Here is a 13,641-nt window from a genome sequence, read left to right on the forward strand (position 1 = left end):
CCAGCTCTCGAACGTCAACTCAATGCCGCCGCCCACACAGTCACCATGGCGACGGGAATAAACACTTTTGAGATTAGTGGTGGTGGTAATAGTGCTTGGTCCAATTTAAATGTAGTTCAAACAAAAATGAAAATGTCATCATTTACTCACCCTCATGTTGTTCTAAACCTGCATTACTTTCTCTCCCGTAGAACACAAAAGGAGATGTTAGGAATGATACACAGAAAAGTGTTTAGTGTTATAGGCTTTTAGTATGAATATGTTAGCCTTTACTGTTAACTACATTTACATTTATTCATTTAGAAGACTTTATCTATAAGCTAGTGTGCTCTAAAACAATGACAAAATTCGCATTTAGAAGATATAAGCATTAAAAACGTAGTCTCTCACTTCCGGCAATATAAATCATTTTAATGACATCACTCTGCACTTCAGCTTCTCATCAGATTTTCTGTTCAATCAAATGCTCTCTAGAATCTGAAGCATCTCGCCCCCTACATTATAAATAGATGCTGAAGCTGCTGCTGAAATTGGTCATTTGTTTTCACGATCATTTACAATTTTCATGACACATAATGCACTTTATAGGGGACAGGGAACAATTCAGACAGTGTAAATATGCTTTCCATTGGGGCGAATAAAGTCTTTAAAGTTTCATGTTAGTATCACACGAATAATGCCTTATTCTACATGGCTATATTCTATACCCCCCAAATACTACCCAATACCTAAACTTAACAACTATTAATAAGCCGTAATTAGGGAGTTTATTGAGGCAAAAGTCACAGCTAATAGTTAATAGTGAAAATTAGACCCTAAACTAAAGTGTGACCCTAAAAACTATTAAACAATGCTTAAACATAATAGTAAACAATGCTTCTTGAAATAATGCTGAAATAATATAATAAAATAAATATTAGACAAAATTAATCTATTTAACAAAATTAAATAAGTTTAAATTGAAGTACTAAAAAAAATGTAAATAAAAAATTAAAGCTAAACAGAAATATTTATGATAACAATTAGAAAAGCCTATTACAAAATTACTCAAATTAAAATGACAACTGAAAATCTAATTCAAAATATTAAGAAATATTATAATATTACACAAAATAACACTGTAATGACCGCCAGTAAAAGTTTATTTTCCCTAATCCTTTAAGCCATTCAACTCTCAAACATACAGATACATTAGTGTGCACATATGTTGGTAAATCAATGGAATAAAACACTCACATCTGATACAGAATAATAATGCATTAATGGTGTGACTGTGTGCAACTCAACTCGAAGTATATAAGTCTTCATTACAATAACAGGCCTAATGCATCCATTAGATAAATGACTTGCTGGAATTCACATCCCTTTGACGCTTAACAGCCTTTTACGCACCCCTAACAAATTAACTTAAACAGAAGATTAAGAACTGCTAATGTACAACAGTTAATGCAAATTGAGAGAGACACATTTTTTAAACTACACTCAGCACAAAACACCCAAACAAAGAGAGGAAAATAAATGTAAAAAGTACAAATAGAAAAAGAATAGTGTACTGTCACAGATTGAAAAGTAAATGCTGTAAATTTCACTTGGTAAACATCGTCTTCAGTGGTAAATTTAACAATTTTCATCTTCACACTTCATACGCGTCAGTCACAGTTCAAGTGGCATTACCTTCATGGTAGTAAAACTGGAATATTAATAATGGATACATATAGAAAAATAACATAAAATAATTATGCAAAAGAGAAACACTAATATCAATAGCATGTCCTGTGTGGCCACAGAACATCAAATATTGATATTCTAAAAGGGAATTCTCTGGAGAAAGACAGTGCTTCATTCTGCTTTAATGTTTAATTAGGGGGCCACAGGTAAAGGCATTAAGAGTGTTAAAGGCATTGTAGAACCTTCATTTATATATATAATCTTCAACATCTTTCATCCCCCGATCAAACAATAACCCTTACTTCTACAACTATAAGGGATCTGATTTTAATATTATACGTTCCACTTCAGTATAAGTTATACACATATAAGTCTCTATTAAATCTCTGACTGACTCTTTTTGATTATAAAATGATAAAGATCACATCTTAATGACGAGTGTACGTAATATGTATGTCTAAAACCTGAAATGTTTAATGAGAAAAAGCCTTCAGCATTCTCAAACATCTTTTTATACACTTTTATATATCGGTACATAATAGAAAATGTAATCTACTACCTAACAATTGGCAATAAGTGTCAGTGTAACACAGGACACTGACAGTTACGCCGAAATGATCTCAGTGCTTTTCCATTCAGTCCATCCTTCGAGTCATGCTATCATGTTATATGTGAATTAAAATTGCAACAAACTACGTTTTATGCCAGTTTTAGTTGCTAAAGATGGGGGATTTTGTTGAATTAAGTTTGACAAGCAAATAAATTGGTCCATGCACCGATTTGATCAAAGTACCAGGTATAAATAAATAATTTGCTGGTTTCATACTGTATCTCAGAATACTACTTTCGGCATCGGAAACAGTCTTGCTTTGCACATTTCAACACACATTTTAGTCAAGCTGCAGTATAATTAAAGGAATAGATCACAAAGAAATGAAAATTCTGTCATCATTTACACTCCATCATGTCGTCCCAAACCTGTATGACTTTCTTTCTTGTGCAGGAACACAAAAGGAGATACTTTGAAGAATGTTGGTAACCAAACAGTTTTGATTTACCATTGACTTCTCAAAATATTTTCTTTTATGTTCCGCAGAAGAAAGAAAGTCATACAGGTTTGAAACGTCATTAGTAAATGTTTAAAGAAGTTTCATTTTTGAGGGAACTATGCCTTTAATTTAACACAGGAGCCCAAATTCCTGGTTATTTTATACTGGCCGGATACAGTCTTAAACCATGATTGGTTTACTACTGATTTGTTCGGTCTTTAATAAATAACACCAATCAGTCAAATCACAATAAATACAGCACATAATAATACTGTTAACAATCTTTGGTGGACTGTGTTGACTTTCTGTCACTTTACAGATCTATTTATTCTGAAAATAAAGTCAAAATCAACACACTCCATAATATGGACATTAGTGAAATAAGAACAAGCACTTTTCCCAGCGTATGCTTTGTCTTGGAGGTACAAATTTAAGCGCCCACTTCCAAACCAACCGAGAAAGTACTAATAGAGATTAGACATATCAAAAAGGAACAAAATAAATACCACAATTAAATTGTACAGGCATGCGGCTTCGCAATTCTCTTCTTAAATCAATCAGATTGTAAAAAGGCTCAAATGAACTGAATATATAAAAATATTTGTGAATAAGATGTTTCGCAAATATTTCCTAATGTGAATCAAGCATTGCCCATATACAGCATATAAGGCCTGAGAGTCTTTTGCGTGTAATTACTGGATGACACAGCATACGACACACATCAGCACGCAATGGTTATTCATGATCAACAGTGCAGTGCTACGTCTTCTTTCAGCTATGGGTGATTGTCTTAAGATCTGTAAAAAGCACATCCTGGGCTGCCAGAGCCCTTAGCCGTGCTTTATTTAAAAATAAACGGGCCTTTGAAAATACAGGGGTGCTCGTGAAGGCTAAAGACAAAAACGCAACCTTTAATAACAGCAACAAAGCCAGAGGTGCACACCAGTCAGGGTGTTTCTAATGACCGCGTAGTGACATGACACATGAAGTGCCGCTTGAGTACAACTGAAGCCCCAGCCAGTCCTAGGAGTTTTCCCCTAAAAGACAGTCCCAATCACTCTGTGGAGCTTAGATAGCGCTAGTTCAAAGCAGATTTGGTTATTTAAATATAGCATTCCGTGATCTTGGTGAAAGACTTATTTTTTTTTGGGAACTACCAGGATCTCATCCCCGTCTTGAATGCTGTAGGAGTGCAAGGCCAGTGCGCTGTACTTCAACTCATCGGGGCCGAAGGCAGTGCCCTTGTCGATGTAGTAAAGGCGCATTTTGCTGGTGGGGAGCTGCACCACAGTCTTCAGCTGCTTCTTCAGCTCTGCGACAGTCTGGTCCAAACGGATGCTCACCTGCTCCACTTTGTCTTCATAGCGCACCTCCACCTTGGCGTGGCAACGCGGTCGCAGGTCGATCTCAGCCAGAGGAGCCAGTTTCCCATATTTGGTCACCAAACAGTGATATCTTCAAAACAAAATGCAAATATATAATCTGTATTCAGCTTTCCACTACATGGTCAAGCCAAAATAATACCCATTTCAGTTTTTATTTGAGTGTAATTATATCTGAAAATAAAGAGCAGTCAAATAAAATACCTCTATTGTTAATTTTAACCTCTAATATTATAGTAATGTACCAAATGAGAGGGTTCCCTGTATAGTTTGCAGCATTTTTATCCTTAAGAAAATCAACCTATCGGTATCAGCTGAGAAATTTAGTATCGGTGCATATTCTCCTACCCACAACCCTAAACCTTGCACTTACCCTACCCTACCCTAATTAAAATGTACTGTAGAGTTTCATAATTAAAATAATTTAAAAACTGAGGAAAAACAAACTAATTACAAATCAATGTAGTACGATCTGTATGCCTTATCACTAGGTGGCAATAGTGAATCTTAAAAAAAGCAAGGAAAGTGAAGTAGAAGATCGGTACTGACATCAGCGATTAGAGGGAGGTGCTAATTGGCTGTTTTTATTGTAGGGGGCATAACTTGTAGTTGGGGGCGTAATATGTTGGTTTGTAGTACTGTTGGATGCAGTCGGACACACTTGCAATGGTTTGTTTCGGCATTTGTGACTGAGCTGTGACGTTATACACGATGACAGTGAGACACCAATGACTTGTGACACGAGCAGTGGACCAATCACTCCCGGACCCTCCCCTCTCACACACATAGGCCTACACTGGTGGACTTTTCAACATGAAATAAAAACAAAAACGAATTTGCAGGTCATACACACATGACTAGTTGGAAGAAAAAAAATGCTTGCACCTTATAAAAAAAAAAAAAGCCCTGATATTAGAATGATGGATGATGCTGAAGACTGGAGTAATGGCTGCTGAAAATTTTGCTTTGCCATCACAAATGCATTTTTGATCAAATAAATGCAGCCTTGGTGAACATAAGAGACTTCTTTCAAAAACATGCAGAAAATCATACTAACCTTAAACTTTTGATCAGAAGTGTACATTAAGATACTTTTAAAAATGAGGGGAAAAGAAACCTAATCGACTAAGGTTAGTGGATGACTAGTCAGCCATCCTGACCCATCCATACTATACACACTCATTTCATGTCTAAAATTTACCTGTGAGGGAGCTCCTCCTCTGAATAATCCAAGTGATAACGGATGAAGAATCTCTCAGCGTCCTCTCTCTCGCCATCCGTAACAACACTCCCATTCAGGTTGGTCACTGACGGCAGCCTGCGGGTGAGTGCAATTAGATCATCTCATCAACATTTCTAATGCATAACTATCAGTTTCTAATGAAGCTAAAGAGATCGTTCACCCAAAAATGGCAATTCTGTAATTATTTACTGTATCTTCATGACGTTCAAGACCTGTATGAACTTCTTTCTTCTGTGGAACATAATAGAAAATATTTTGGGTAATATCTCTGTTTTTTTTTTTATGTCAATACAATGGAAGTCATTTACGTCAATACAATGGAAGTCAATTGTCATTGAACTGTTTGGTTACCAACATTCTTCAAAATATCTTTTATTTTGTGTTTTCAACAGAAGAAACTAAGTCATACAGGTTTGGAACGTGGAATGACACGAGGGTAAATAAATGGCAGAATTAAAATTTTTGGGCGAACTTACCCTGTTATACACACTGGACTTACTGGGCTATCATTAGACTGCGACGCTCCATGCTCGTGTAAGCCTGAAGTAGAGGAATGCCTTGCAACCTCACCTCCTCCAGTTTGGGCAGAAAGTTTAGCTTCTCAATGTCCTCCCATTGCTTAAGTCCTGACTCACACAAAATTATAAGAAAAACTAGTTTTCATGGAGTATGTAATTACACTGTAATAAAACAGTAATAATGCTAAATTAAGCAATTACACACATGGTATGATCATTTAGACCCTTCCAGTACATGTTAAGACATTTTTCAACACTGTCACTATCAAAATGATACCTGAGTTGTGCAGATTGATGCTTCGTAGGTTAGGGAAGAGCCGCTGAAGGATTTCTCTCGAGTCATGAATGGAGCTCAAGTTGTTGTTGGCCATGACCAAAGTGTCCAGTGCAGGGAACATGGAGCCAAATTTTCGTACTTCATTCCACTCATGGAGGTTGTTGTCTGTGATATGGAGCAGACGCAGTGTGGGGCAGGGCATGGCAGCCGGTGTCACAGTGGTGTACTCATTAAGGCACAGGAACAGCTCCTCAAGCCTGGACAAAACCAATCGATATTGATGGAGAGCTCTCATACCAGAGATACCTTCATTAAATATCATGGATCAGATGATATTTGGGATAAGCAGTCTTTTTCCCTAAATGTTCAATGAAGACATTTCATTAGGTCAGGTGTGAAACATATGAAACAAAGAACTGGGAAAATGGACCATGGCCATGATCTTTAAAGGGATCATATGATGCTTTTTAATGTTTTCCATTATCTTTAGTGTGTAATATATCTGTTTGTGCATGTATATGATCTGCAAAGTTACAAAGCGATTTATTCTAACAGAGAACCCTGATCCAGACCTGCCTAAAACACCTCGATCCAGATATTACTTCCTCAAACGTCCACGTCACAAAGTAAAATATTAGCATAATGCCAGGCAAAGGCATGAGCAAAGAAAGAAGGCGAGGTTTCAATGAATTGAAGTGTTGTTGGCATATTTGGATGAGAAAGCAAAACCGCTTTTGCTTTCTGAGGTTAATCAGAGGTTAGACTTATTTGTTCCAGAGCAGTACAACCCAAAAGTTTGCTTGTGCATTGCGCATCTTACAGAGGACAGCTTCCTGAACCTATGAAAGTACAACGCAGGCTATAAACAAAGACTACTTACCACTGAGAACCTGCTCAAGTCGTGCTTGCAAAGTTGGTTCCGATCGATCAACTTGATCATCCGCATTTTCAGAACCTGACTCGGGCTCGAACTGATACGGTAAAACCGACGACATTATTATTAACTGTGTTCACAAATGCTTTAGAAGTCTTGGAATCTGAAGCTTGCAATTATGGTAAGGGGTGTTTACACGCTTGAGGTGTGGCCAATCACAACGCACTGGTCAGCTGGCCAATCAAAGTACTCTGAGCTTTACGGAAGGAGGTGCTTTGTAGAAATCAGGACATTTGAGTCAGACTGGGAAAAGAGGAGCTGCAATAATATACAGTATGGGAAAAATATATATTTTAACATTAACGCATATTAACCTATTCTAGTATACCCAATAATCAAAATATGCAATTCTGTTCACAGGACTGAATGTATACAGCCATTAAAATACTATTTATGTAAAAAAATATTTAAAATGAAGACCATAATGTCTCAAAAATCTCAAACTAGCAAGAGCAATCAATACTATACACCAGGGTTCCTCAAATCCGGTCCTAGAGGGCCACTGCCCTGCAGAGTTTAGTTCCAACCCTAATCAAACCCATCTTCAGAGTTACTAGCAGATAGGTGAGTTTGATCAGGGTATGAAATAAACTCTGCAGGACAGTGGCCCTTCCAGGGCTGGAATTGAGGAACCCTGCAATACACCAAGTACACCTTCACTATCTGTTATAAAGGATGCCAGTCTATTTTCTTTTCAATAATGCAGAAACATTAGGAGTTCAAAGTGACTCACTCAGGCATTTCTCGTGTGAAAGTGTGCACCGTGTCCCAGGACACTTGGGTATTGTTAAGAACGAAGCGGCGGATGCCAGAAAAGGCCTTAGCGCAGCCTGGATCTAAGACTGCATCATTTAGCTGATTAGAGCTGAGGTTCAAAAACGCCAGGTTCGGGATGTTAGAAACAATCTTGCTGATCTGGAACAAATTAAAGGGTTAAAACAAGAGTTAAAATCATTTAACCATTCTCATGTCATTTTTAGACCTGTTATGCTATGGCTTTTTATTCAGTGGACACAAAAGTTAAAATATTGAAAGAATCGAAATTCAGTTGCTATACAATGGTAGTTAAAAACTATATACACTACACTTCAAATGTTTGGGGTCAGTAAGAATTTTTTTTTTTTTTAAAGAAAGCAAGGATGCCTTAAATTGGTCAAAAGTGACAGTAAAGACATTTAAAATGTTACACAAAATTTATATTCAAATACTGTTGTAATACTATTCCATAATATTACTTTTAAACTGTTTTAACTGTAATTTTGATCAAATAAATTAATTAAAGAATCCTGATTTTTCTTTAGCACAATTTCCACAAAGATATTATGCAGCAAAAACGTGCATTCAAATAATTTAATACACAGCTAGCCGTGGATTATCCCACTTATACCATGGTCATTTGCCAGCATTGACAACTTAAAGCTGTTATTGATGTTTGCAGTGCAATATTTGACCGGAAGGGTAAAGATGGCGGTTATTTTCACCAGCTATGACTCGTTAGATCTAGCATTCTGCCTGCTTTGAATCAGTACTGTATAAGATTACATTTCAATGAATGAAGTATAGCATTTGTTTGAATTCATTATCTATATAGAGAGAGAGATGAGAGATGCGTGTGTCAATTACCTGTGTCTGTTCAGCGTCTCTCTTTTAACAACGAATCTGAGAGTTTCATTACTTCAAAACCAGCGATGTTATATTGTGCTCCTAACCTGTGCTTCAATGAAATCAGCGCAGTTATAGAACGGTGATTAAATGGACTTGGAACTACCTGTGCATTAATGGTTTTATTGCACACCTTCCAACCAAACAGAATCGAGTATTCAGACAGACCATGGTATACAGAACAATGTGAGGGTGAGTAAATGATGAATGTTCATTGTTGGGTGAACTATCCCTTTAAATCTTTTTAAAAAAAATTGGCCATTTGAATATGTATTATTATAAAATAAGGAAAAAATGAGATCCCCAGATGAACTGACTTCCTCACCTCACACCAGTCTTGGAGCTTGTTGTGGGACAGATCAAGTTCCACAACATGAGCACAGAAGGCAGCGATCTCTCCCTCCTCTCCTGCATGACTGATTCCACTGCCATTCAAAACCAGAACACTGGGCAGGTTCAGACGGTCTGAAGGCAGATTGACCACACAATTAATGAACAATGAAACACAGCAACAGGATACAGCTGTCAAAGTAAACACTAAAATCACCAAGGAAGGAACCTTACATAACTTGTTTTTAATTAACCCAAGCCTCACCTTTCATAGGTGATCCCTGTGGTCCAGATGGCACAACCACGACTCCCAGGCCTGGACCCCGACGGCAAGGAAAGTTCTCCGGGCTGTACTTCTCACTGATCGCCTGCATAAAGGTGCGGCCTTCCATCTCAGAAGCTTCCATTGCACTGTCCCACGCCACACACCTTATGCAGGTGTGGATACACAATTATCAAAATGTTTTATCTAAAGATAAAGTGTGTATTGTTTTGCCAATTCTAAATAGTTCCTAGTTCAATGTGCAGAGATAGGCAATCCATTTGTAGGTTGATTTCCTAAAACAGTGCTTTCAAAATGGTGACTGGGGAGTCCTACATTTCAACTTCTATCTCAAACAATGGCGTGAGTTTTAGGTGGGACTACCCGTTTGTTCAAATGAGCCTGAACTAGCCTTGCATTGCAATGAAATGGTCAAATTATCTGATATTTGAAGAGACTAATAGACCTTGCCATAAAGCCTTGAGAATTTATAGGGGCCCTCTATTTGACATTATTTCCCGGTTTGATTTTTGTTATTGCATGTTTGTTGAACCACATGACTTCCATTTGGCAGATAAAAGTTTTTCAAATATTAGACGGATAGTTTACCCCAAAATAAATTCTGTCATCACTCACCCTCAAATTGTTTCAAACCTGTATGAATTAAGTCATCTTCATTTATATAGCGCTTTTAAAAATTAAAGCAGTTTTGTCAATATATAACGTATAGCAGCAATATATATATATAAATAAATCTGCCAAATCAAAGTCATATGGTGCAACTAATGCAAATTAGTTAAATTTTTTTATTTATATATTTTATATAGCTGTAATTGTTTTTTATTTCAGATTTAGTCATTTTAGAGCTTATTTATTTCAGTTAGTTGAACATTTCTCATTTTTAAGTTTAAGTAAAATATCTAATATCTTTTTTTTATTTTCTTATTACAATTTTAGTTTCAGATAAAAAATATAAAACACATTCATCACAGAAGCTCATCACATTGCATGTATGAATTGCATTTAATGTTCCATTTATGAAAAATTCATAAATAGGACAATAATGGGTGTTATGCCTTGACCCATGTGCCAGACAATCTCAAGCGGTTCAGTTAAACATATAGTCAGAAACTGTAGTCCTCTGGGTTAAAAATTCCATTTTTAAACAGAGCTGGCCTAGATTTAACCATCTGCTGGCTAAATAAATCATGTTCTTTGCTGACATGAAACCAGCAGCTTTACTGAGCACAGCAATACTGGCTTATAGCCTTATACCATAAAATATGTTAACCCACTGATAACTAAACATGTCTGGTGAATATGTTTTTCCTAAATTAACCAGTATAAATATGAGCAGCCTGATTTTGAAGAGCTCACCTGCTATGCGATTTATCCTCACAGGTTCACAGTCCACAGTTACACCAGTGCTATAAAATAATCTTTACTTTTACTACAAAAAGTTATTTATCCATTGAGTGTCAAGGTTCAGTGGATAAACGTGGCTGCACACCAGCAGAGAGACTGCTCAGCGTCCTCCACACTTTTCAGAGATAACAGCACTCTGTAGAAAGAAGACACCAGGTCAGCAAGAAGGACAGACAACTGATTCACCTTCAGTTGTAAGTACACTAATCTGACTCAGCCAGATTCTGTTTAAGTCAACACACTCAATATGCATCTGAAAAACCTTACAATAGTTACATCTCAGAGCAGGTTTACAGACTCTTACGGAAAATACATGACAAAGAGACCAAAACCATGTAAGCATTCTTCAGACAGCTGTGCATATGATGCTAAAAGAACAATAGCTGACTTGTGAAACAAGTTGCCAAGACGTCTGAGTGTCAAATTACAAGAACAAGAGCTGTTTTTTTTTTTACATGGGACTTAGGCCTAAACTCCTATTTTACAGCATGTTGCACACATAAAACTGTTGAAAAACACCTATAATGTCCAAATGATATCAAGTATGGATAGTTATAGAGCAGAAGTTCTAAAAAATATGGCTGAAATTAAAGAATAAAATCGATGATAAAATGACATTTTATGAATTACATGATTATTAGATATGTATTCAATTATTTAGGCATCTGCAATAAATTATTTATGACTCTGCCTTAATTTTAATATACGGTATACATGGGAAATATCACTGTACGATGCAATTTTTGCCTTACAAAATTAACATTTTATATACATGAAAACAAAACATTCTAGTTTACGTTTTGTGTTTGCACAAATTGGTCTACGATTTCAGTAAGGCTCTTTGTGTTATTGACAATCAGTATTTTATTTATTTATTTATACATATATACAAATTTTATTTATGTGGTTTTGGACAGTGTTGGGTAGATTGAAGGGAATATAGCCTATGATATTCACTTCAATCTACCCAACACTGCCCAAAACCACATAAATAAAATTTGTATATATATGTATATATAAATAAATGAAATACTAATTGTCAAAACCACATAAATTATCCTGTATTCCTACATTTTCAAACACGGGACCATTTACAACCCATCACATGACAATAACGCAATGGCAAAGTTATAACCTCCTGGGACCCAAGAATAGACTTTTGTCCACTGTAGTGGACATTATATTTTAGTGAATTTCTCTGACATCATACATGTCACATGACACAACCTGGGTGTCCTGTAAAGAGCACATTCAGGACTTTTCAGAGATACCAAATGTTTGGAGGTTTCACCATGAAAACAACTTCTCCTTGGTCTTTAAAAATGTCTGACATTAATTTAGTGATCAAATGTAGCATTCTTATGGAAATATGATAATATAGTGTAATTATAATATAAATTGGACTACTTTTCAAATTGTATTTCATAAAACAACATCTCAGGAAAATGTTAAGGGGTTTAAAAAAAAAAACCTTTCTGTTACAGAACAGGGCATTGATTTCAAACGTGTCCACTGTAGAGGACATCAGGACTAAAATCATGTTTATATCATGAAATAAATTATACATCAATATTCCTATGAAATGTTAGATATTATTATTAAAATGTTGCCAATTATTACTCCAATTATTACCCTTTATTCTTTCATTAAATGTTGCTCCCAGAACACATTAATGTGCAAATTAGATACAGTGTATAGATACATTGCATTGAATGGGAATATTAACTTATGGCCATTTTACCCACATATTGCAAAAAGTAAAATGGTGTATCAATTCATTCCATTATTTCTTTCATAACATAGTTGAGAATAATCTTTATACAAATTTTGGTTGAAAAAATCCTGAAACCCCAAAATGTATTGGTGATTGAAAAAAAAAATCCCATTGTTTTTGCCTATACATATAATTTCATGTCATTTTATTTTTTAAACAACTTAGTCCTGGCGTCCACTACAGAGGACATAGCATAACGTATGAATAAAATATTATTTTATATATATGTTTTTTTACCATTTGTTTATTGTGCTCTAAACAGTGTGATGACATGGAAAAAAACTAAATTCAAAAAACCTTTTTTTTTCTGGGTCTCAGGAGGATAAAGGTGAGTCACCTTCATCTGAGATTTTATAAGAGCAAAGGTAATTTATAATTGATAATTATCAAAGATGAATCTAACTAGAGCTTTTGCTTGAGAATACCTAACGTTATATCAAAGCTGGTAGCCCCACTCGCCAAAACTAACGGTACACCACTAACGGTAAATGTTAAATGACTCGAAATGAGAATGTAAGTCAAGTCAAGAGGTAAGTCAACACCAGTAAATTACCATACTTCTGCTTATCTGTAGCTAGCTTGAACCGAAAACATCCCTCCATCATCACAAAGTGTCTTACATTGAATGAGCTGCACCTCGAAGAGATTTGGGAAAAGACGCTGTAATTCACACCGACTCTTAGTTCATCCACGTCATTTCACTTGAAATCCCGCACTTTGATCGCCAGGCTGTTACAAGTCGCTCTTGTTATTGTTGATAAATCTGTCACGCTGACCCTATTGTCACGGAAGTGGCGTCACTACAGCTGTGTGCTCGTGATGGGACCGTTCAGTTGTGTACGAATACTTGAGCGCCCTCTCTGGCGGAGTGGAGAACAGCGTACAATATTTACCGCAATTTACATTATTTAATTTGTACATTTATAGATTGAGTAGTTTACATGTGTTATTTTATAATATGTAGAAAACGGTAAATTAATGATGAAAATAAGATGATAAGAAAAGGTGACTCATGAATCATGGGGTGTTGAGAGTCCGCTTATGGCATGGCACCCAGACAGTCTAAACAGAAGCATCTTTGATAATAACAGAAGTGGCATTTCAGACTGATCAATGC

The 13,641-nt window shown here is 36.0% G+C and overlaps 1 protein-coding gene across 1 annotated transcript; it reads right to left on the minus strand.

The window, feature by feature from the left end:
- Positions 1-1,124: 1,124 nt before the first annotated feature.
- tbcela (tubulin folding cofactor E-like a) lies at positions 1,125-9,533 on the minus strand. The gene is made up of 7 exons (XM_056263305.1): positions 9,329-9,533; positions 9,059-9,198; positions 7,805-7,986; positions 6,138-6,394; positions 5,842-5,968; positions 5,301-5,417; positions 1,125-4,172 (listed from the first exon to the last, which is right to left on the minus strand). Exons 1-7 carry the CDS (start codon positions 9,468-9,470, stop codon positions 3,854-3,856), a joined length of 1,284 nt encoding a protein of 427 aa, XP_056119280.1. The 5' UTR covers positions 9,471-9,533; the 3' UTR covers positions 1,125-3,853.
- Positions 9,534-13,641: the final 4,108 nt, after the last annotated feature.

Source organism: Rhinichthys klamathensis, unplaced genomic scaffold (assembly GCF_029890125.1).
Source record: "Rhinichthys klamathensis goyatoka isolate OS25496 unplaced genomic scaffold, OSU_Roscu_1.1 h1tg000206l_1, whole genome shotgun sequence".
Lineage (NCBI taxonomy): Eukaryota > Metazoa > Chordata > Actinopteri > Cypriniformes > Leuciscidae > Rhinichthys > Rhinichthys klamathensis.

What these genes read in the sequence shown, in the direction of transcription:
- tbcela (XM_056263305.1), bottom strand. Translation starts at nt 9,470, where the DNA reads ATGGAAGCTTCTGAGATGGAAGGCCGCACCTTTATGCAGGCGATCAGT. An exon ending in TTCACACGAGAAATGCCTGA is followed by an intron (nt 6,395 to 7,804) that starts GTGAGTCACTTT and finishes GGTTTTGTCCAG; the next exon opens with GCTTGAGGAGCTGTTCCTGT. An exon ending in CATCAATCTGCACAACTCAG is followed by an intron (nt 5,969 to 6,137) that starts GTATCATTTTGA and finishes TGTGTGAGTCAG; the next exon opens with GACTTAAGCAATGGGAGGAC.